Source organism: Megalops cyprinoides, chromosome 17, assembly GCF_013368585.1.
Source record: "Megalops cyprinoides isolate fMegCyp1 chromosome 17, fMegCyp1.pri, whole genome shotgun sequence".
NCBI lineage: Eukaryota > Metazoa > Chordata > Actinopteri > Elopiformes > Megalopidae > Megalops > Megalops cyprinoides.
The window spans coordinates 19579662-19601943 of NC_050599.1; the positions used below are offsets into that span (position 1 = coordinate 19579662).

At 44.6% G+C, this 22282-nt stretch overlaps 2 protein-coding genes across 5 annotated transcripts in view; one reads left to right on the forward strand and one right to left on the reverse strand.

Moving 5' to 3' along the window:
• Positions 1 to 527: 527 nt before the first annotated feature.
• Positions 528 to 8135, reverse strand: LOC118792511 (dnaJ homolog subfamily C member 27-like). Of its 2 annotated transcripts, none has more exons than XM_036550380.1 (7): positions 8049 to 8135; positions 7750 to 7832; positions 7071 to 7140; positions 5950 to 6114; positions 5143 to 5265; positions 3719 to 3879; positions 528 to 986 (listed from the first exon to the last, which is right to left on the reverse strand). In XM_036550380.1, exons 1-7 carry the CDS (start codon positions 8133 to 8135, stop codon positions 854 to 856), a joined length of 822 nt encoding a protein of 273 aa, XP_036406273.1. In that variant the 3' UTR covers positions 528 to 853. The 2 variants fall into 2 exon arrangements, with proteins under 2 accessions (XP_036406273.1, XP_036406274.1); XM_036550381.1 differs by lacking the exon at positions 528 to 986 and adding an exon at positions 1947 to 2133.
• Positions 8136 to 10233: 2098 nt separating this feature from the next.
• Positions 10234 to 22282, forward strand: part of efr3bb (EFR3 homolog Bb (S. cerevisiae)) — a 44178-nt gene continuing 32129 nt past the window's right edge. The window contains exons 1-2 of one of the 3 annotated variants that reach the window (XM_036549479.1): positions 10234 to 10336; positions 11295 to 11467. In XM_036549479.1, the coding sequence (XP_036405372.1) occupies positions 11461 to 11467 (7 nt within the window). In that variant the 5' untranslated portion in view covers positions 10234 to 10336; positions 11295 to 11460. Of the gene's footprint in view, positions 10337 to 11294; positions 11468 to 15975; positions 16042 to 17343; positions 17470 to 22282 lie in introns of those variants that run through there. The other 2 variants (XM_036549481.1, XM_036549480.1) reach the window with 2 other exon arrangements.

A 22282-nucleotide genomic window follows, 5' to 3' on the forward strand; every position in this document is an offset into this window, starting at 1 on the left:
GTACCAGAACTTAAAGGGATGGTCTTTCCTCTCCTTCAGAATAACATCAAGCCCACTGACACTGTGGCACTGGACTTGTCGGTTATTTCGGTTTGACTACCCTCAGAAATCTATTAACAGTTTTTTTGTTTTCCATTTTCCATGAATAATAAAATAAAAACCACTGTTAAATGTATTTAATAGGGATATACCCAAGCTGCTGAAATAGCATATCAGATTGAAATGTTTCATTTTCACTGAAGCTGGTCTTTATCCAATAACCAGCAAATTAACCGTAAATCTCTGAAGTTTTAATCGGAGGGTAACTTAGAACAGCGTTTCCCAAACTTCTCCTGGAGGACCCCTTGTCCTGCATGTTTTAGATCTCTCCCTGCTCCAACATAGCTGATTCAAGTGATCAACTCGTCATGAACTCCTGAAGCTGCTTAATAACAAACTGATCATTTAAATCAGCTGTGTTAGAGCAGGGAGAGATCTAAAACATGCAGGACAAGGGGTCCTCCAGGAAAGGTTTGGGAAATGCTGACTTAGAACACAAAACCGAAACGTTTACTTGACTCCAAATGTTGACGAGATTTCAGCCTTGCTCTACACATTCAGATAGAAGTTGTGCAAACTGAAACATAACTAACAGATAAAAAACAACAGTGCAATTAATCCATAAAGAATGCAAGTTCTCTTGGCAAAACATACAATTAGTGCAGCACAAAAATAGCAGCATGATAGCAAACTTTTTAACAGCAAAGACTTGACAGTTAACAATCCACCTCTTGTTTTTGATTCCAAATCAGTTAATGCATTTCTTCTAGGTGTTGAACAGGTGTCAAGGGGACAAGGTTTTGGCGGGAACCTCCTACTTGATACTCTTGAGCAGTGAAGTACGGGCGTTCACCACAGCTTTGAAGGCGTCCTCGCTGCCCGGTGCCACGCACTTGTCTGGGTGCAGCAGCACTGCCAGCTTCCTGTATGCTTTGTTGACCTCGTCTCTGAAACACAAACCCATCAAAGGCTCCTGCATGCTGGGTATCTCAGCTTTCCACAGGAACTATGCTGATGCTATTTATGTTGATACTATGAAATTCTAATCCCTTATATTAAACCACCTCCTGATTTGTTGTCATTGGTAGACAATTATGCAAAGGGGGACTCTGTGGACAGCACCAGGTGTATACTAAAGTGCGCGCTATCAAGATCATATCAGTGAACCAAGTGTGGGAATGATTTACGAACCCCATCTACACTTCAGTGAGCTGGACCCAGTTTGACAGAAAGGCGCTATGAGGGCTCACGCATAGGATCCAATGCATTGAGGCTGTGCTAATGGGCTCAGCCATACACTCCACGGCATGCAGCAGAACCAGCCTTAAGGAGACTCAGCAGTGTAGCATAGTGGTAAGGAGCAGGGCTCATAACCGAATGGTTGCTGGTTCGATTCCCTGCTGCGGCACTGCTGCTGTACCCTCGGGCAAAGTACTTAACCCAGGATTGCTTCAGTAAATATCTAGCGTAGTGTAAATGGATAATATGTAAAAATTGTAACCTATGCAAGTCACTCTGGATAAGAGCGTCTGCTAAATGCCAATAACGTAACGTGACGTAATGTGATGAGACTCGGGCCCAAAGACACACTCTCAGGGGCTTCGGCCCCTGCAGAAACATATCCCACCACCCAGCCCCCGAGGAGCTGATTAGCCCGAGAGCTCCACCCTAATGGGATTCCTCCCGTTCTAATCGGCTAATTCACACACACTTACAGCCACGCAATCCTGGGCTCACGCCCCTGGGCCACTGCGCTCCCAAACCCGGCCAGGGCTATTTCAGAACCTGGCCCGCTTTCAGCGCACTATAAAGAGGCGCGTCTGGGAAAGAGCGAGGATGCAACCATGAGAGGATCCGCTGCTTGCTGAGAGGGCTTCACCTCAACCAAACCAAGCCGGCCTCGGGGCATGGCTAAGCTACGCAGCGCGGTGTCACAGTGCTCCGTGGGGCTGAGCAGCCACACGTGTGGGATCACTACACCATGTGCGTCTGCCTTAAACGCAGCTACGATCCCCTTTCAGGCAGTGCTGCAAAACGATGACGCTGTTCCCCACAGGAACTCGCTTCATGAAATACCCTTGTTTAAAAACATGGCTGCAGGAAAAAAAACATTAAGAATTAAAGACCAGTTTTCATCTACCCACAAGGCACTCAAAAATTACAAAGAAATGTGGAAAATGCCAAAAAAGGAGCATCTTCTTACTTTATTATTAGAGTTTAAGAACAAAGTGTACTGGAGTTAGACTGAATCTGAGCATAATTTAGTCAGGAAAAAGACATTTGCATTATTGTGATATGATTCAAATCTCTTCATGTTTCGATGTATTTAATAGTAAAATATTTCAAAAATGGTAGTTAGGTTGAATTGTTGCTGAATCAAGTGAGTCAAACAGAGGATAAATATATTTCAGAGGGGGGTTAGACAGAGGGATAACTAGGCAGGCTATGTATAGAAATGTGAAGTAACTGACTGCTGTAAGCCTGAGGGGGTTAAGCAGGGTTAAGTGGAATTGAGGCTGTTAGCATACATAAACATCACCAGCAACAAAAAAAACTGTTGTTAGACCATCATGGCTGCTAACCAAACTTGTACGGACTGCTACAATCCAAATGAAATGACGTCTTAAAACTGGGTGTACACACAAGCATGGTATAAACCAAAACCACCTGTGTGGTTTAAAAACATGAGAGCCAGTCTAGGTGATGTCTGGGGTGAAACTAAGCGCTGTAAACCACACCTGAAGTGCTATTTATTCATGGAATCCCATAGTTTATACCTCTTGTGCCATGGCTACCTACCACAAAAAATAGTGAAATTCTGTGAAATCAACTGTCACCATGTACAAATGTGTCTACATCTATGATGCATTATAGTTCCTGGGTTTGGCCTTAATAGCAGAACACAGCAATCAATATCTAGCATAGAATGACTTTGACAATTTGCCAGCTGAGAAAATCGTAAGATTAGATTTTATTCAGTTACCACTCGATAGGTACAGTAACACCTACCTACAACAACTTGTGATGTAACACAGTGTGTGTCGTGCTGTTTTGGCAGCTAGTTACCTAGCCATTGGGTTTGGACCATTTTTGATGCCTTTATTCCAGTAGAAAATATAGACACCCTGGACACAGTACAGCATCCACAGTACAATATGTACTACTAAGTATTGCTTATCCTGACAGCATCCTTATAATATTAATAAGATAGACAGATAGATAAACAGATAGATAGATAGATAGATAGATAGATAGTACTTTATTAATCCAAAAAGGATATTGCTTTGCCAACAGTCAAGCATGTGGGGATCAAGCATGTGAGGCACACAACATAAAACAATAGGGAAATAAATAATGCAACTGCACCATTAAAATGACAAGTTGCAGAATTTTAGCAATTTCTGTAAGTGAGCTTACTGCACATATTGCACATGTATATTACACGTAAGAGGTTTCATACTTAATTGGAAATAAGTTATTGCACTGTGAAGGATCATATGGTGATCTCCTCACAGAAGGGGGAGGAGTTAAACATACAAATTACTGATGCTGTCATATCATAAGTTATTAAGTTGTTGACCATTTATTGCTCTTTGACCATCTACGAAGTCTTTGTGCAGAAGATGAATGTGTTCGTTGCAGGGTGAGACGACAGATGCCACTACTTCCCCACACTCACCTGGTCGCCCCTGGCTTGACTCCGAGCATATCCCAGCTGTCTTTGCTGCTGCGGATCCTGCGGATGGTGTCAGCCTGCTCCCTGGTGAAGCCGGCGCTGACCCCCGACGCCGGCCTCCGGCCCCCGTTCTCACACATGTCAGCGATGGAAGAGAAGAAGGCCTAGGGCAGAAGCAAACAGCCGTCATTAGCCAACATTCAGACCCCAGCTTACAAACGAAGAATGCTATGAAACACCAACAACACGTCTCTCCTGAACCTAAATGGCCAGAGTATCCTTTGGTTTTCATTTCACATTGTTCATATGGTTTTCATGTCACACAACCGCTGGATTCAACACAACAGTTTCTTGTATGACCCACAGTAGCACATGTCCTTTTTTTCTGAGAGTGCTAATGTGTTAAGGGTACTGGGAAATCTGATGAATTGCAGCTCTTACATTTACATAATATTCACTCACCTGCCAGACACTCTTATCCAGAGTGACTAACAAAAAGCGAATTCATTAAGATTAGGAAAGTAGGTACATACACATTGAATCATTAGTTATTCTTGAACTCTAGAACCACTGTGGAAAACAGTGCCGCAAAGGGAATAAGTGCTGTCATACAACGATAACGCACCACCATATACTCCTACCAACTTCGAGCTAGATATTGCCATAGGTTTGTACTGCCAAATGCCTACCACTACAAAAGCTCTTACTGCTGTGAGGCTTTTGCTTTCAGTTCTTAAACTGCCATCATGTTTCACCACCAAGCTTTTGCTACAGTGTTAATAGGGAGGAGGGCTCAGAGTTCAGGGAACCAAGGTGCTGACTGAATAAATGGCCTTTGTGTCTAACAGTTATGGAAAATTTATTGCACCACTTAGAGGCCAGGGTGAAAAACAGCCAGCTCTTCATAGCCAAAGCTGAGTAGCCTTGGCATGACAATGTCCTTTCATTGTTGAGAGAATGCACCGTCAGGCAGCTGGGGGTGAAGGCTGGGGAAGTAAGTAGAGTCCTGAAAGCTGTCCTCAATTTTTTCATCATAGGAATCACATAACTATAGTTTCCATTCCGTGAGAACTCTGCATGGACAATCAGCCTGTCACACAGTGCCTTCAGGTTAAAAAAAAAAAACCTGTATGAGTTCTCATTTTTAGCCCATGCCCCAATCCACTCAAACCTTTCATCCTCCTGCTAATCACTTGGTCCTGAAAGCAATCCTGTCAAAGGCTTGTCATTGGTGTTACTGGTAATCGATTTATGAGACATGTTGTAGCTAATGGATAGTCTGTGGTTTTGGTGTTTCTGTAGTACTTCCTGGGGGGGGGGGGGGGGGGGGGGGGTGTTGGTGGTGACCATCAGCAAAAAGGAAGCTGGGTGGTGGTGGGAAGGCAGAATGAGGCGGCGTGGAGACTGAGGGACTGGAGTGAGCTCACCTGGAACATCTCGCTGATGCCCTCTCCGCTCTGCGCCGACGTCTCAAAGTACTGGAAGCCCCGGCTCTCCGCCCACAGACGCCCCTCGCTCTCGTCAATGACCCGCCTCTTCGTCAGGTCCACCTGCGTGACAGCGCCCGCCGATCACGCATACTGCAGTTTATTTACACAAAGACTCACAGGCCTTATCATCGCTGCTTCAGAGGGTCCTACAGTACCAGTTAAAGGTTTTGGACACACCTGATTAAGATAATGGGAAACATGCATTCAAAGACATCGTGATCTAAAGACATATGCTTAAATGCTTGAAATTTGTTTGTTTGACAAATATAAATAGTGAAGCTGATGCCTATGTATGAATTTCTTTCCAAAAAATGTTAATTTAAAAAAATATTTTTGGCTGCTTTGAAGAATCTAAAATATAAGATCAGTTTTGATTTGTTTAACACTTTTTTAGTCACCACATAATTCCATTTGTGTTATTTCATAGTTTTGATGTCGTTACTATTATTCGAAAATGTGGACAATAGTAAAAATAAAGAAAAACCCTTCTATGAATAGGTGTGTCCAAACCTTTGACTGGTACTGTACAGTCATCTGACCAGGACGGCATCTCAGCTCTAAGAGGACAGCAATGTGGACCAACTGCAAGGGCTCAGCTCCGTGCCCCACGGGCAAGCCAACCGGTAATGAACCCAGATCTGTGTCACTCTGAATTGGCAGACACACTAAGCATAGACACACAAAGCAGACTTCATGTTAGGTGGTGGATCTCACAAAAAAAAAAAAAGACAGAGAGGGCTGGACCTTGTTGGCACACACGACGAAGACGATGCTCTCCATGTTGGCGTGGGAGCCCATCTCCTGCTTCATCTCCCCCAGCCAGCTGTCCAGGGCGTCGAAGCTCTCCTTCAGCCCCACGTCGTAAACCAGGATCACCCCCTGGGAGTCTTTGTAGAACTCGTTTCGCACCTGCAGGGTGTGGGAGGACAGCAGGACCTACAGAAGGTGCTAACTGAAAAGCCGCACACCCCTCCTTGTCACCTCTCAGTGATGTTACAAGTCAATTTGGAGCACCCATTGGTATCTTAGAACAGACATTAAATAGGGCGCCAAACTCTGCACACTCTCCAACCTGTTCAATAGATGTGCCTAACTACATCTGTGCTTCACTTTAGAGTACAGAAATCAACTTACAAAGCAGCAGTACAGCACTGTACAGAGCAGCAGGTGGGCAATAGAAATAGAAAAAGAGAGCTGCAAGCATTAAGTTTTCATTAGCTTACTACCCATGTTGTATGCTCTGTTACATACTGTGGTAAGACATATAACACAATAACATGCAAGTTAAGAGCTGTCCAGTGGCGCCCCTTACTGGCAAGAGCCTCATAAAGCACTGCTTTGGAAAGATCTGTGAGTCTCGCAGTTCCAAAATAGCTCCACTAATCCGAGTTATTTATGCCACCATGAAAAAAGTTGATTCTACCATCGTCTCTCTGTGGCACAGTTCAGACAAATTCTGCAATGGCTTGTTCTCACATAAAGCATATCTTCAAGGTGTGTCTGGCACTACCATATTTGCATAGAACAAATTGTTATTCATTGTAATGGCTTCCTGGACATCACTGAATGAATGAGTCTGCGTAATGAAGTTCACTTGTTCTATTAATGTTACTGCTCCATTGCATGGATTAGAATGTTTAGGATTACAATTTGCAAAAACAACCTTTTAAATTAGGAGGCTGAGCAACATGTGCATCTTGTCAGGTTATGTGAAAACAGATTCTGAGTACAGAAATGCTTAAAATGAATCAGTTTTTCCCACTAGTATTCAATGATTTAATTAATCACTAGTGTTAAGTGAATAATATGCTGAAACTTCAGAATTTTGCTTTTATTACCCGATACACAACGGACAGAAAACTCACCTCGTAAAAGAAAGGATGTCCGGCCATGTCAAAAATATTCACTTTCATCTCCCTGTCCCGAACTTGAACTCTAATCAGTCACAAAAAAGAACAGCATGGTAGGAGTAAGGACACACAATAAAGGCAAGATGACATCATAACAAAGCAGTTACAGACAAGTCCTTTATTTTGTTCTGATGATTCATTTTTATTCTCAAACCAAGCAATAGATGGTGGTAACTTCAGTTACAAAAAGCTGGAATTCCTTGTTATATGCTGGAAAATAATTACATTAGATTATTGGCATTTTAGCAGACGCTCTTATCCAGAGTGACTTACATAGATTACGATTTTTATATGTTATTTATTTATACAGCTGGATATTTACTGGGGCAATGCTAGGTTAAGTACCTTGCCCAAAGATACAGCCGCAGTGCCCCAGCGGGGAATCAAATCAGCAACCTTTCAGTTACGAATCCAGCCTCTTACCACTATGCTACACTGCCGCCCCCTTATTATATATGAACACTGCGTCCTGAAGTCATATCAACAACCCCAGCCTCAATGTTACACAATGTAACACAATCCATTTCCAATTGGGGCAACGAGGACAGGTTGAGCAACTGATGCATACCTGCAACGAACTTTGTACATATTCAATAAAGACAATCATTTAAACTAATACTTAAAGACAACTTACTTTGTAACACCATAATCGATTCCGATCGTGGCCAAGTACTTGGAGACAAACCTCTTTTCACAATAGCGTTTAATGATGCAACTCTGAAAAAAGGGGGGAGAAGATCAGAAAATTGAAACGTTAAAGCACAATTTGTGCATGTGCACTGTAACTTTATTAACGCACAGTAATAACTGACACAGAACTGATTACCTAATAGCTATAATGTTTATTGACAAGCTTGCAAGTTCCACTGTTAAACATGATGCTGCAACGCTACTTCAACCACCAGTTTTTACGAGGTTAGCCAGCTGACTCACCTTTCCCACCTCTGCGTTCCCCAGGCTGATCACTTTCACTCGCAGGGATTTCTTGTTCTCACGTCTCTTCTGCAAATTCGTCTCCATTTTGACACTTAAATAGCTAGCTAGCCAGTTAGCAAAGACAGTCTTTAGCCAGCTAAACACAGAAAGCTAGCTAGTTATCTAAACATCAAATGTTTAGAGCCAACCTAGCTAGCTACCAAATCAAACCATGTGTCTGGCAATAACATTCACTAAATCAGGAGAAACTACCACCTACCTTGTTAACTAGCTAGCTAGCAATCAAGATTAGCCCGATATGTATGAATTCATGTTTATTTAGCAAGCTGACGTTATCTGGCATTGTTAGCTAAATGGCATTACAGTGTTGCAGCTGCCAAAGCATACATAGCTAGCTATCTTAACTAATTAGCTTGCCAGCTACCTAGCGCAAGATTTATAAATGGTTTAACCATGCAACTACTTTACCTAGCAAGCTAATTAGAAAATAGACAGCAGCACATTTTCTTATATGCAACGCTGTTTCAGGCAGAGCTTTATATATTGCTATCAATTATATCGCCGATATTCATAAATTGGTTAAAAATGTAGCTTGCTGGCTTCACACTGGACGATTGTTTTCATGCGCCAGCAAGCTAGTGCTAGACTGGTCTGTACAGTTTTTATTTTTTGCCTTTTCCCCCTCCTGCGGATTTCAAAAAGCAGATTCGCCACTGACAACACGCTAAGATCAGACATTTTTTAAAATAAAATCAGACTATGAATATTCATATTACATTCCAAGTGATGGAAATGTCACTGTTTTGTTAAAATTCTGTATATATATTTTTAAAATATCTAGTCTGAATTACACAAACAACACAAATCGTTTTGTTTCTATAGTAACTGTAAACGCTTGTGTCATTTGCAGAATGGGAAATCATTGCACAGATTGATACGGTCATGACAGAATATTTACGAGTTGTTGAATAACTGTTGTCTGACCACAAAACATTTAATTGGTAACAAACTGATCATTTCTATAGCAATATTATGGCTAGGCATCACTATACATGATTAAAAAACTTGGCAAAATTATTTTTCTGTTTCTCTGAGCACCGCGCACCTACCAACGTCCAGCAGTTCAAAAAAATAACTGATGAAACAAGGCTATTAAAACAGACTTTGAATGATAGTTGGATACACTATTCTCGAAATGCACTTTCCAAACCTCTAGGTCCGTATTCTGACAAATTACATAATTCATTAAATATAAACACGGAAACTACAAAGGTGAATGACTTGTTACCTTTGTGTAGTTATGCAGAATATTTTAATATTATGAGAAATGTACGACTATAATAATTTTCACCCAACAATTGTATTTGACAATGTGGTTAATCCACGCCTATAATAATTCAGAGTACACCCTTTGCTGACCCCTTGGTACTAGAGGAATAGCACCAGACAAGTTATGGGCCCAGATTTTTCATAGGTGGGTCAGCAGCGCCACCTGATAGTGGAGAAACAACTAAGACTTGTTTTGAATGACATTTAAGAAACTTAAAATGGCCACTCTGTGTGAATGAAAAAAGCTTTGTTGTTGGCTGAAAGGAAGAGATGATCTGACCTCAGAAGTAGTCACAGTCATGGAACTATTGTTTAATTTCCAGACGTAGGAACCAGACCGTGCAAGGGCAGTTCTAATATTCTCTATTATATGGATTGTGTGTCCCATAATCCACACCCATTACATGACTATCCACATAAAGTGCACATCAGTGTGGATCTCTGCCAAAGACAAGCACATAATCTCACTGTGTAACTGGGGCAAAAAAGTGAAAGCCGCTTGGGATTTTGATATAGCCATAAAATGAGACAGAAACAACGAGTTTTGTCAGGAGGAAGACCATAAAAAAGCAAACCATGAAAAAACTCATCAAAACCATAATATCATATATCAAATTAATGTTTAAAATATTTCAAGTACTGGACCAAATACTGCTTGCTGTTTCTGTGCAAATGAAAGGAATATTATCTTTATGATAATATATACACGCACATTTCTTATGTGTGAAACATCTATTCTGATACATTATACAATTCGACTTAATGAACCACCTCCTATCTCCAGCGTGATAGTCATGCTGTATTGGGAGGGGGTGGAGTGGAACATTGTCACAAGTATCTTCTCATCACTTGGGGTAACAAGTCGGAATGCGGACGGGGCTGTACTGTAGAGAGCGAAGAGCAGCCAGACCGGCCGGTTGCATGGATCCCCTTCAGAAGCACCGCACGGAATGAAAGTAGGAAAGACAGTTTAACATCTGCAGTAAAAATAATAATCATTTGGAGATTAGTTTCATATTATAGTTAGAAAAGAGTTAGCCAGCTAGCTACTACATGGATGCCATTCTTTGACTCCTTTCAAAACGAGTAACTAGACAACAGTTTATCTAGTCTAAGATATTTCGCAAGCTAAAGATTGTTTTATTTATGTAACGTTAATAACTGGCTAATTAGGCTTGTACATATATCACAATGACAGATCGCATCTGCTTAATTTTAAGCCGTATCAAATAATTAGCTATCTCTAACGTAACTAGGCGTGCTAGCTAGCCCGCTGGCTAACTATTATCTGAAAATATCCTTATGTTTTGGCACCGTTAGTTTGCTAGCCGGTGGAGTTAGCTAACGTATACTAACGTTTAGTATGACAGACTCCATAGATTAATGGAGTTGGCTAGCTGTCTAAGTAGCACAGCAAAGGCTATCATCCAGTCTTGCCAAGACACCTAGCCAAATCTTCGCGTTTAGCTGACATTATCGCAGAAATTGCGATGTCGGAACTTGTGAGCTGCTACGCTATCAATAGACGGTTAGCGAGCTAGCTAAACCTAGACATAAATTTGTTGTTTGCTGTCTTTGCTAAGTCTAGGGAACTACGAAGGATTCACTTGGCAAGATTTATTATTAGGAAAAAAATCATATGGCTTGTTAGCGAAGTTAGCTAACCACCGAGCTAAGCCAACGGGGTGGGCATTTGAAAGCTAGGGTAAAACTAGGGTCTCGTTTGCTACTGCAAAGGTGCTAGCTAGCACAAAACGGATCCTTTGCAAGGGTTGCTGGTTTCTCCCTAAGGTCTGTTCTGTAAAAGGTAGATGATATTAAAAAGATGTGTTGCAAACTATATATTCTATTCCCGTTTTTAAGACTGAGGATGAACTTTTGTTTGTTTCCAAATGTCCACCCGTAATCTTGCAGGCCCACAAACATCCTGCGGGTTTCCTGACGTGACTGACCCGTACGGACATCACAGGGACCACACGGACAGTTCTCGGACCACATCCAACACTCCACCGGAGAGAATAGCGTTTCGGAGAGCACCACCTGTCTTTAACACAACGACGCCTGGTGACGAGCGTTGGACATGACAGGTAGCTAGCTCCTGTCTCCTCCTCCACTTTTCATTTTTTTTTAAAAACTACCTTTAATTTTATTGTACCTGAAGCTGCATTTGTAATTTTGGCTTTGCTATTTACGGTACAACATAAATGGTTCTCTGGATAGCTGGTTGATGACACCAAAATTTCAAGCGTGGGACGAGACAAATTTGTGCGAGGTTGGAGATACGACTACCCCTCAGGTGTATCATGTAAAATTATATAGTTAGTGTGTTAGGACAGCTTGCCTGTTTTGATATCACATATTAGAATAAATAGTGAACAAAACAAATTTCTGCTCGGTTATTTAAGTCTTATTTGTATGTTGAAAAAAATTCAAAATGGTTTGTATGCTACTTAAAAAATTTAAGTAGGTGCTTCAAACAATGGACAGTTAGCAGTGTCGGAATTCTCCAAACTAGCTAATTATGTTTGTGTAAATTTGGGAGAGTCAAAGACACATTTGGTGAATTACCAATTAACATGGCTTCAGAAAGTATATATGAAAATAGATTTGCATCTGTGAAGTGTCGTTGCTTGTAGCTGTACTGTACTGGTCTGAAGGTGGCTAGCAATGTCTCTCAGCCATCTCCCCATAGCATTGGTCTTCTTTTGTTCCGCTTGAGGTGGGATTTGCTTTTGATGTATTCAAGATGATAGAACTTGATAGGAATGCAGTGGAACATGAAAATAATCTTTGAAACACACAGCTACATTGCAATGATGAGGCACCATTAGAGGTCATGTGTAGCTGATTTAGCATGGAGTCATTGTGACAGGGCATTGCCATGCTGCTTTTTCCTACCATGATTATGTGTGTGGTTAGCGCTGACACATTTATTACTGGTATGAGCTGAGTGTGCATTTTCTTGGTAGAGTGGAAAATAATGCTTTTCTGGATTTTTCTTGAGCAAAAGCATATATGTTGTTATTGTGTTCATGTATTGTCACAGTGTCGAGGCATGCAATTTTTTTCTGACTTGGCCACTTATCATGATCACTGATCATTTCTGCATTCAAACGTTTGTTAATGAATGAGAAGGGATTGATAAAGAGTTGCAGTCTTTCTCATCAGTATTCAAGAAAGAGAGTTTATTTATAAAGTATTTTCATTAAGAGTTGGACTGCTTGCAGATACAAAATGTTTGATGGTTTAGATTTATGAATATTTAGAGCTGTAGTACTCTTCAACATCATATTATTCAAAAGTCGCATCTGTTATGGGCGAAAGGAGTCATTGATATATTTTCCAAAATGTTCAATATATGTTGACATAAAATATTCCTTGCATCTTGAATTCAGTACTCAAAAATATTTTTTATTGTCACATATATCTTGTCCTCATACAGTGTTATGCCTGTGCTGTCTCCATTTGTCTTGCTTCTGTTGGGGTGAATCTCAGGAGAGCTGTTGCACTGTGCATTGAAGGCAGTGTTCCAGGTTGCTGCAGCAAAAAGCTGCTAAATCACAGGGAACACAGTCCCATTACATTAATGATATCGGCAAGATAAAATGGAAGTCACCCAGAGTACCTTCGAATGGGGCAGCGCCCGGCAGGAACTCTGCACGAGATTGGCTCAGAATCACACACGGCGTTGCTTGGTTTCCGTGGAGATGCTGTCGGAACCTGCTGAGAAATATCAGAGCTGTTATGCTTGTGGGGACAAAAAGACCGCCGTTCTTTATGAAATGTTGAGAGAACCATTCGGCTTATTCACTCACATTAGTTTTTATGCGCATCCCTTTCCCTTGCATACTGTTAGAGGGTACCGGGAGTACTGGTGTATTACTGTTACTGTTATTATTTTTATTATTATTACTTTCTGTATTTGGCAGGCAGCCTCGTCCAGTGAGACTTGCAGTGCAGGAAATACAACATAGAACCAATAGCAATAATCGACAGCAATACGTTCAGTGGCTGCTGTACAACTACCTAAAAAGGCAACAGAGAGCTGTTACCTGCTCTCAAACAGAGATTGGCCACATCTCACACCGCTTCCTATGTGAAATAGCTTATCCATTAACTACAGTGCTAATCAAGGTCTAACAGCTTGATGGCTTATAAGTGTTACGTCCTTCCAGGAAAATGGATAATACCTACAATTAAACACAATTTTTTTTCAACAGCTACATCTGACACAAATCACCAAGAGCAATAAAACCCCAAGTTCAGAAACCATAATACAAGTTCTAATAATGTAGAAGCTAATGATGGTAATTAAGCAGCAAGAACAGGACCACGATTCTAGGCCTCAGGTGGAAGGAAATGCTGGTGCTATTTGTTAGGTGGTGGTTATGTGTTGTGTTAGGTTACATTACATTACATTATTGGTATTTAGCAGACTCTCTTATCCAGAGCGACTTATACAGCCTACAGTTTTTAACATTACCTATTTATACAGCTGGATATTTACTGAGGCAGTAGTGGGTTAAGTACCTTGCCCAAGGGTACAACAGCAGTGCCCCAGCGGAGAATCAAGCTGGCAACCTTTCGGTTATGAGTTCTGCACTTTACCACTATGCTACACTGATGGTTGTGAGAGATTCTGTTGTCCTGATTGGGGCAGAGAACCTATCCACCTCTTGACAGCCAGTGCTGAGAATGAGTGTCCTGCCTCTGTGGTGCTCTTAGAGGGGAGGAATGGCCAGATAGCAGTGCAGGGATGCAGGGCATCAGGTCTCCTTCAGGGAGAGATGAACGACTGTGTGTTGGCAGGGATCGCATGGCTAGGGTTTGGATTGGCCCGTATCAGCGCTGTGAAGCTGAAGCTGAAACTGGTGGCTGATAGAGTGGAGAAGTAGCTTGGGAAGATGTGATTATAGAGATGACCAAGTGGGATGCAGGTACAGATACTGTGAGAAGTTGACAGCGTCGTCCATGGGGTGGTGAAGTCCAGGGCTGGTGAAGATTGAGCAAGGAGGGGAAGACTTACCAGAGAGTTTCAGCTCGAGAGCATAGTCAGTCAGGTGGAGATGTCTGCAAGGCAAAGCTTTTTTAATGAAAATTATATTTCAGAGTGGCAGAGAGGAAGATTTATGTATCATCTGCCGTATAAAACACATGAAAAGGAAATAACAGTAACAGGGCTTACAACCAAGTGTTAACTTGTTGTTTAGCCATGGCGTCTGTGCTGTTTTACTTGCCGTAAATTTCGTTAATGTTCACATGCAGTTGCAAAGTCATATTCATCCAGTCTCCCCTAGTTTTTTTCCCTTGCCCCCTTTAATTAGAAAAGTTCCTGGCAAAATTTAATTGCGAAGACATTCTTGCAACTTATTTCACTTTACCCTACATAGCCCACTTCACAAGTTCTCGCTGTGTCCATTTTTAACTAGGCGCACCATCTGCGCTGAGCCCACCCCTCCGTGAGGAACAGTGAACCAGAACACAGGGGATGAGCAGGACACGGGGGGGGGGGGGGGGGGGGGGGGGGGGGGGGACGGAAAAATGCTGAACGGGTCACTGAAGGCCAGGAGTGTGGCTAGCTATGTAGGACACACCTGGAATTTCACGCTCATTAACTTAGCGGTTATGCTGTGAAATACAGCATTCTTTGTCATAAAAACTACAACACAGTGCAAAGTCTGTGAAGCATTTTCTTGTCCACCCAACCGAGGGATGTCTTTTCAATTTTCTCCATCCAAGCTCTTAAAATTCAGTCATTTTTCACTTAGCAGATGCTCTTATCCAAAGCAACTTACATACCTTAGATTTTTTTTTAACACTATCACGAGTGATTCCTTTCAACAAACAATTGTCAGTAGAAGGAACCCTTGGTAATAATCTATTTATAGGAAATCGGTGTTTATTTAAGTAATTCAGGTCAAGTACCATCCTCAAGGGTGAAAATCTTGTGCCATAGCTGGGAATTGAACCTGGAGCTTTTGGGTTCCTTAGCAACACCATACTGCTGTTATGTGAGTGTCTGTTTCTGTGTCTGTGAACACACCCCCCTTCCTCTGCCGGGTTAATGGCAGCTCCTCTTTCTCTAGCTGGAGCCTTTATAAGCAAGCTGTCCCTATGAACTTGAGTGGCTTTGCACCAGGCATCCTCCAGTGTTTTAGATCCCAGGGCTTCAGAGGAAATCTCCTTACTGTTAATAGGTGTCTGATTGGGCTAGCACTGGCCCGCTCTCCCAGTGTGGGCAAGAGGGAGGCGAACGGTGCCCGAGAGGGGGAGGGAGGGAGGGCAGAGAGAAAAGCCTATTGTGTCAGCGAGCTGTTTGCTAATGAGCCAGGGAGAGTGTGGGAGAGCGAGAGGGAAAGGGAGTCTACACTTTAAGCCGCCGCGAACCCCCCTGTTGCTTCGACCGGGAGCTGCGCAGCCGAGTCGCGAGGGTGGCCGCCCGGGGACAGCCCTGCGCAGACAGCGTCCAGTACCCCCACCCCCCTCCCGCCGCTCGCGTCACCCCCGCCGCGTGTCCGCCGCTCCGGCGCGTGCCAGGTTTCCCGGGTCCGAGGACGAGGGACCGCGCCGACCCGCCCCGACATGCCCACGCCCGACAGGTCGGCCTCCCGCAGGCTGGCCCCCGACTGCGGAGCCCTCTTTGACCACCAGACCGGCAGCGGTAAGCGCCCCGGTCACCTACTCTGACGCTAATCCTGTTTTTTTCCGCCACATGCCGGTCAAGTGCATTGTCATTCAGGGCAGCGCGGTGTGTGGACGCGGAACAGATGCTGTGCTTTCTGCAGAACTGTGGGAACGCTGTGGGCTGCTGGTCCTTCCAGCATATTTTAACCCCAGCTCTAAAACTTGCGACTGTCTAGTGTTTGCTGTTTCTATCCTTTTTCTCTCTGTTTCACAGATATTGCTCTCGTTCTGCATAAAAGTGTGCTAGAAAATCAGAACTTTAAGGAATAGATTTTTTAAATATACATTGCTTATGTTACAGTATAAATCATTTCATGTTTGATTTCATGCAGGCATTGTATAATACATGATTCAGTATATGTAAAATGTACTGAATATGAAGAGCATAAACTTGAAAGTTGCAACAACCGATGTACCTTCATGTATAAGCACTATATAATTGTATTTTTACATACATTTTATTGTTGCTGACATATATTTTTGTGTGTTATTTTTATTTATCAACAGTTTATAATTTTGCACATGAACTGCACAGATTTTTGGTTTTATCTCATGACTTAATGATGCTGCTGGATTGTGTAATGCTTCAGTTCATGAATTGAATGAGATGAATAAGTGAATTAGTGTGCCTGGAAGGGTTGTTAAGGATTGGAACTGAGAAAATCTTTGCAACTGTATCTTTCCTTGAATACGACTGCTGTGATGGAAGTCTCCAGTGAGACCCTTGGTGACTGGAGCACAAAGTGGATGATGGGTTGTTTGTATTCTTGGCAAGGGAGATGGAGGTTGTGGGCTTGGCAAGACAGCGGGGTGAGGAGGACCAATGAGAGCAGCTCAGTGAGAGTAAGACCAGGAAGAGAGGCCGATTCATTTTCTCCTTGATTCACCCTCGGGCGAATGTGTTCTCTCTCTCTCTCTCTCTCTCTCTCTCTCTCTCTCTCTCCTTTCCCCCACTCTCTCTCCCTCCCCCTCCTCTCTCTCACTCCCTCTCTCTCTCTCTCTCTCTCTCTCACACTGGCTGCGCGGGAGTGACGAACGAGGAGAGACCGTGTGTGTGTTGTGTGTGCGTGCGCACGTCCGCGTGTGAAATCGGCATTATCCTCCCCAAGCCGAGCTCCGCGCGGTGCAAACGGGGGGAAAAAAAATCCAAGGTCATCGGAGCGTGTGGTCTCGTCTCCGCTCGGTGAGCGCGTGCGGGCGTGCGTGCGGGGCCGGCCGCGTACGTGTGCGTGTCCGCGCGCGCACGTGCGTGTGTGTGTGTGTGTGTGTGTGAGAGAGAGAGAGGCAGAGGCAGCCAGCGAGCGCGTGTGTGTGTGTGCGAGCATCTCTGTGGCTGCGTCAGAGAGGCAGCAGGCAGGGAGCAGGGGGGAAAGGACCGCTTCGTCTGCGCTCCCATCGATGTACGGTAAGCAACGGCACATCTCCTCCCGCCCCCCCGTTTCCCTCGCGGCGCAAACCAGCCCGCAGCCGTCTTCAACTTGGGGATTGTTTCATTGTGCAGATTTGCTTGCGTTACCCGGAGCAGGTGCGTGCGTGGAGATCGTGCGCTCCGAGGGGCACCTCGCTGACTGGCTGACGGGGCATCAGAGAAGCCGCTGCTTGCACGGTCGCGTATTTGCCCCGGCGGTATGTTATGTAGCAGCTAATGTTGCGTGGTGTCTGATTTCACTCATACAGCAGCGGACACATGTTCAGTGTTGTCAGGCGGTCAAGAAGGAGGATGGCGAATATGTCCAGGGAGGGGGGTGTGGGGGGCGGGGGGGTGGGGGTGGGGGGGTGCACGCTTCTCTCTCACAACTGCTTGAGGCTTGAAGAATAATGTAGGTTTCCTGTTTTTGTTTTACCTTTGACAGGAAAGAAAAAACGGCTTTGTTTCTAAAACACTGCGAATGAGTTTTCAGTGACACTCCGCCGTTAGTCACGGTGCAGTAGTGTGTTGGTTCTCCTCAGTGGTGTTTGGTGTAATATTCAAACACTCGTGTTGATGATAGTTTTTGGCGTGTGCAGTGAGCGGTGCATTAACGCTCTGTGTTACCGTACTGTGCGTGACTGTCTTTGCTGTGAGCAAATATCGATTTGAGTGACAGACCATTATTACCCTGTAGTACTATTGTATTGTTGTATTGCTCTGTAATGCAGGTTGTTCATTCTGTAGTGTTAGTGTAAAAAGGAGTGTGGGTATGTGTGTGAGAGCATGTGTGCGCGTGTGTGTGTGTGTGTGTGTGCACGTTTGGGGGGGGGGGGGGGGGGTGTTTTCAATCACTGAAACGCCCCATCCCACATTTCGCTAGCATTGATCTGCTGACTGAGCTCGGATGTGGATTGCTGTACATGTCCGCTTGGCGCGTGGGTTTGAAGAGCTTTTGACATGCCATTACTCCCTCCTTGGCAATAAGAGGGAGAGTGTGAGAGCTGTCAGCATTACATAACCGACCCGAAGATCGCGGCCTGTTTGCATGGCACGGCTGACCAGCGTGCTGGACTGCGCGTTTGTGTACGTGCGGCGCGTGTTGCGTGTCCCGCTGTGTTGTCTAGCTGCACAGTCCCCATGTCACGCAGAAGGGGGAGGGATGGCGGCGGCGGCGGGGGGGCTGGGGTGGTGTGATGGCATGACGTCCCGGAACGTCACGCATTCGGGAGGCCGCGGGGCCCTGCGGGTGACCCCCAGGTGAAGGTGAGGCGCCAGGCTGTCAGTCGTCCAGCCTTCTTCCTCCCCTATGCTGAGCCACAGCGCGGCCAAAAAGACGCATTTGTTCTCCAGACGGGAGCCCGAGGGAGGCTGGCAGGCTCGGGAGCTGGTGGCAGCCCTGAAAGGAGCTGGAAAAAGCAGACGGAGGAGGCCCTGGCTCTGAAAGCCCTCTCTGAAGAGCCGCCTTAATCAGCCGCGCTTCTGTTCATTGCAGGGGAAAAGCTTCCCCTCATTGTGTTTCCTTCTTGGTGGCGAATCCCCAAAGGTCTTCTCCGGAAGCGGCGAATCTGAATGCCTGATTTTCGGCATTTTAACTAATTGTGGACAACTTTGCACGCTTCGCGGGTGCCCGAGCAGAGAGCTGAATTGCTTTTGTTTTCACTGCTTTTGTTGTTGACCTCTATTGTGGAAGTTTTTCCCTCCGATTCATGCAGGCCTCACTGTTGCTGCAGTTTTTTGTGTTAAGCTCTTAGCTTGTGGTCACTGAGAGAAGGTGGGGTGGATGCCGATCTTCGTGATTTTTTTGCCGTCTCCAGGCAGAATGTCTCCTCCCCTCGGCTTGAGAACCGTTTGTCTTTAACGCAAATGAGAAGGCAGCGCGAGTTCAAAGTCCCACTTATCCGTTGGCCTTTGTTATGGCCAGAATGCCCGTTTTTTAATGAATCTCTTCAGGTTGGCTTGTGCCGGGGAGAAGCGCAGGCGGTTTCGTGACAGTATGAAACGAGCCCCTCTGTGGCAGTGATTTCATCCATTTATTCATGCCGCATGCCTTTGATTGAAGGGTGGCCGCTGGCTCAGACAGTGAGCCGTTATCCAGCACTGGACGTGTTTGTGGAAGAAACGGGAAAAAAGGGATCCGCCTGCTATCTAGCATTGCTTCGGTGACACTGGTGGCAGAAGTGGGCTTACTGAAGAAGGGAATAACATATCCCTGCATTAGCTCCCCTCTCACCCCTGTACCACATCACTTGTTTAATGGGGTATTGGAGCTCTTAAAGTGTATTTCGGGGAAGGGTGTTTTGTTGCTGCGCTTTCAGCCTGTCAGATTGTTCAAACAGGTTGTTAAAACCACCTGAAACAGTGCTGACTCGGGTTTATTACTGCCATCACAACAGATTTATTTGTGATAGCAGGTCTGCTAATGGCTTTCCTCTCACACAAATACGGGCTAAACACACCGTATTGGTGAAGGATACTGAAAACCTGCGAAAAACACAGGAGCGTAATTAGACCGACACTCATAACGTGAAAAAGAACAAACTGGCGTTCGGATGTTTTATTGTTGGCGTTACGATTAACGAAAGCTGGAAAAGAATCAGAAGAAACTTGACGCACCCATTAATCACGAATCCCAAAATGTAGTGCTGATAGTGGTTGTCTGAGGTGTTATGATGCTGACAGCCAGCTTGCTGCCTGCTCTTGGAATCTGTCTCAGGATTTGTGGCGGGTTGTCTTGATTTATTCGAGCCACCCGTGCAGTTAGCTGTGGCTCAGGAGCACTGCACAGAGAGGAAATGGAGGTCACTCAGTCCTGAGGACCAGTTCCTGGGCTTGCATGAGACTCTGTGGTCAGTGCGATGATTCATGTGGTAGGTTCTGGAGGCATCTGTGCTGTAGGGTAGTATACTTGGCTTCCCTTGTCTAGTCAGGTTGCACAAGTTAACTTCTAGTAGGGCTTGAATATGGTTATGCTCAAATTCACTGGTCTGGGGCTGTTGTTAGCCTGGTCTGACATTGTTGTTCATTCAGCTTGAATGGATATGCTTCTGTTCTCTCTTGCTCGAAGTCGCTCTGGATAAGAGTGTCTGCTAAATGGATGCAATCTAACATAACGTAATGCATCTTGTTGGGCCATAGTCCTGACCCCTCTGGCGTACTGACCCGAGTCAGAGTGTCAGATGGCCCCAAAATCTGCTCCTTCATCCTGGCATATGTCCCCACACACATCACTGTAAATCTGACATGAGCACAGCCCTCCCTCTCATTTCCCACATATCCCCAAGGGGCCTCTCCGCAGACACTTCCGTGAAATGGTCACTAAGCTGTCAGCCTTTAATGTGGGGCGTCTGAGTTCGGGAGAGGTTAGCGTGGTGGCTGAGGTGAGGTCTTGACCGGATTAGGAGCACAGTGAGGCATTAATTTGGGCACAGGGTGAGAGGTTATATTCAGCCAATGGAAGCTGGACAACAGTGAAGGTCAATCCAGTGGCTTATAGTCGAGGATCAAACAGGGTGCCATGCATTTGAATTTGTGGATAGCTTACAGTAAAGGGAATGGTTAGAAAAAGAGACAAGATGATGGGCAGATGGGTCAGGATGTTTCGGCAAGAGTCATGCCACAGTCATCACATATTTGTTCAACTCAGTTTTTCAGCTTCATAGCACAAGCCATCTAGCGTGAGTCTCACGACCTTTGTGTAAGGCCGCAGCAATGTCAACACATCGGCGGGAGGTCTTAATGAGATTGTTTTGTGTTAACTGGGAATATTCCTTACGGTCACTTTCTCTCCGTGAGCATCTCTGTGGTCGAGTGCCCGTGCCGGAAAAGCGGGAATAATTCGGGGCACAGCAGAGCCGAAATGCTTGCCAGTGGGCGGGTGTTAGCGTTGGAGGGATCGTCTGCGACTTAGTGCTGGGGAGAGTGGGCGGGGGGTGAGGGGGGGGGGGGGGGGGTCGGGGCACTCTCCCCGGGCTGTGCTTTGATCTCACGGATAACGATACGTCACCAAAGTCCCTGCGTCCTGCCTGGTTATCTCGCTGTCAGGCACGCGATGGAGCGTTGAGTGGACAGGAATAAGTGCAGGATTTAAAGTAAAGGTCCGTCGAGTGAAACCGATCCTATTTATTTTCATTGGCGGCAGTGTGGCAGATGCAGCACGGCAGAAACACATAAAGACTAGAGAGACGTCTCGCATTCCGAGAGACGAAGAGTCCATCCAAGGGATCTGAATTACGTCACTGCTTCTGGATCACAGTCAATACATTGAGGTCGATAAATATTGCACTGAGGCACACATTAAGAATATCAAATCATACACATTCTATTAAAGCGAGAGGTCGTTTTAACTCCTTTTGTTAAGCAAGAAAGGAAATTAAAAACTTCCTTGTTAGAATGCCTCAGATATAAACAGAGCCAAAATATCTACCAATCACAGCAAAACTCCATGTAAAGTGTTATTGATAAAGAACAAATAACTGATGTCATACAGTACAGCACAGAGCTGTTTGTTTGTCTTCTGAACCTGTGAGGATATTTGTTTGCAATCCACCATCTGACACCTGCAAGGTGTGATTAACTCCAGAACAGGGATTAAAATGGAGGAAGCATAGAAGCTATGGTATGGACCAAGGAGATTTCTTTGATGTGTACCCACACAATGCTAAGTACTTCCTCACAGACTGAAACCTACCCTCGCTGGTTCCCCAAAGGTGAAATACAAAAGCATCTCAGCTTGTAGAAGGAGACAAATAGAGAAGTCAGAGATAGTTCTCCTTTCCTGAAATTGGTACAGATTATTTTTTCTGTGGTG

Excerpts from the sequence above, each read along its gene's own strand:
- LOC118792511 (XM_036550380.1), bottom strand. The coding sequence starts at position 8,135 with ATGGAGACGAATTTGCAGAAGAGACGTGAGAACAAGAAATCCCTGCGA. Across the intron at positions 7,833-8,048 it reads GGAACGCAGAGGTGGGAAAG|AGTTGCATCATTAAACGCTA; the intron begins GTGAGTCAGCTG and ends CCCTTTTTTCAG. Across the intron at positions 6,115-7,070 it reads GACATCCTTTCTTTTACGAG|GTGCGAAACGAGTTCTACAA; the intron begins GTGAGTTTTCTG and ends CACACCCTGCAG.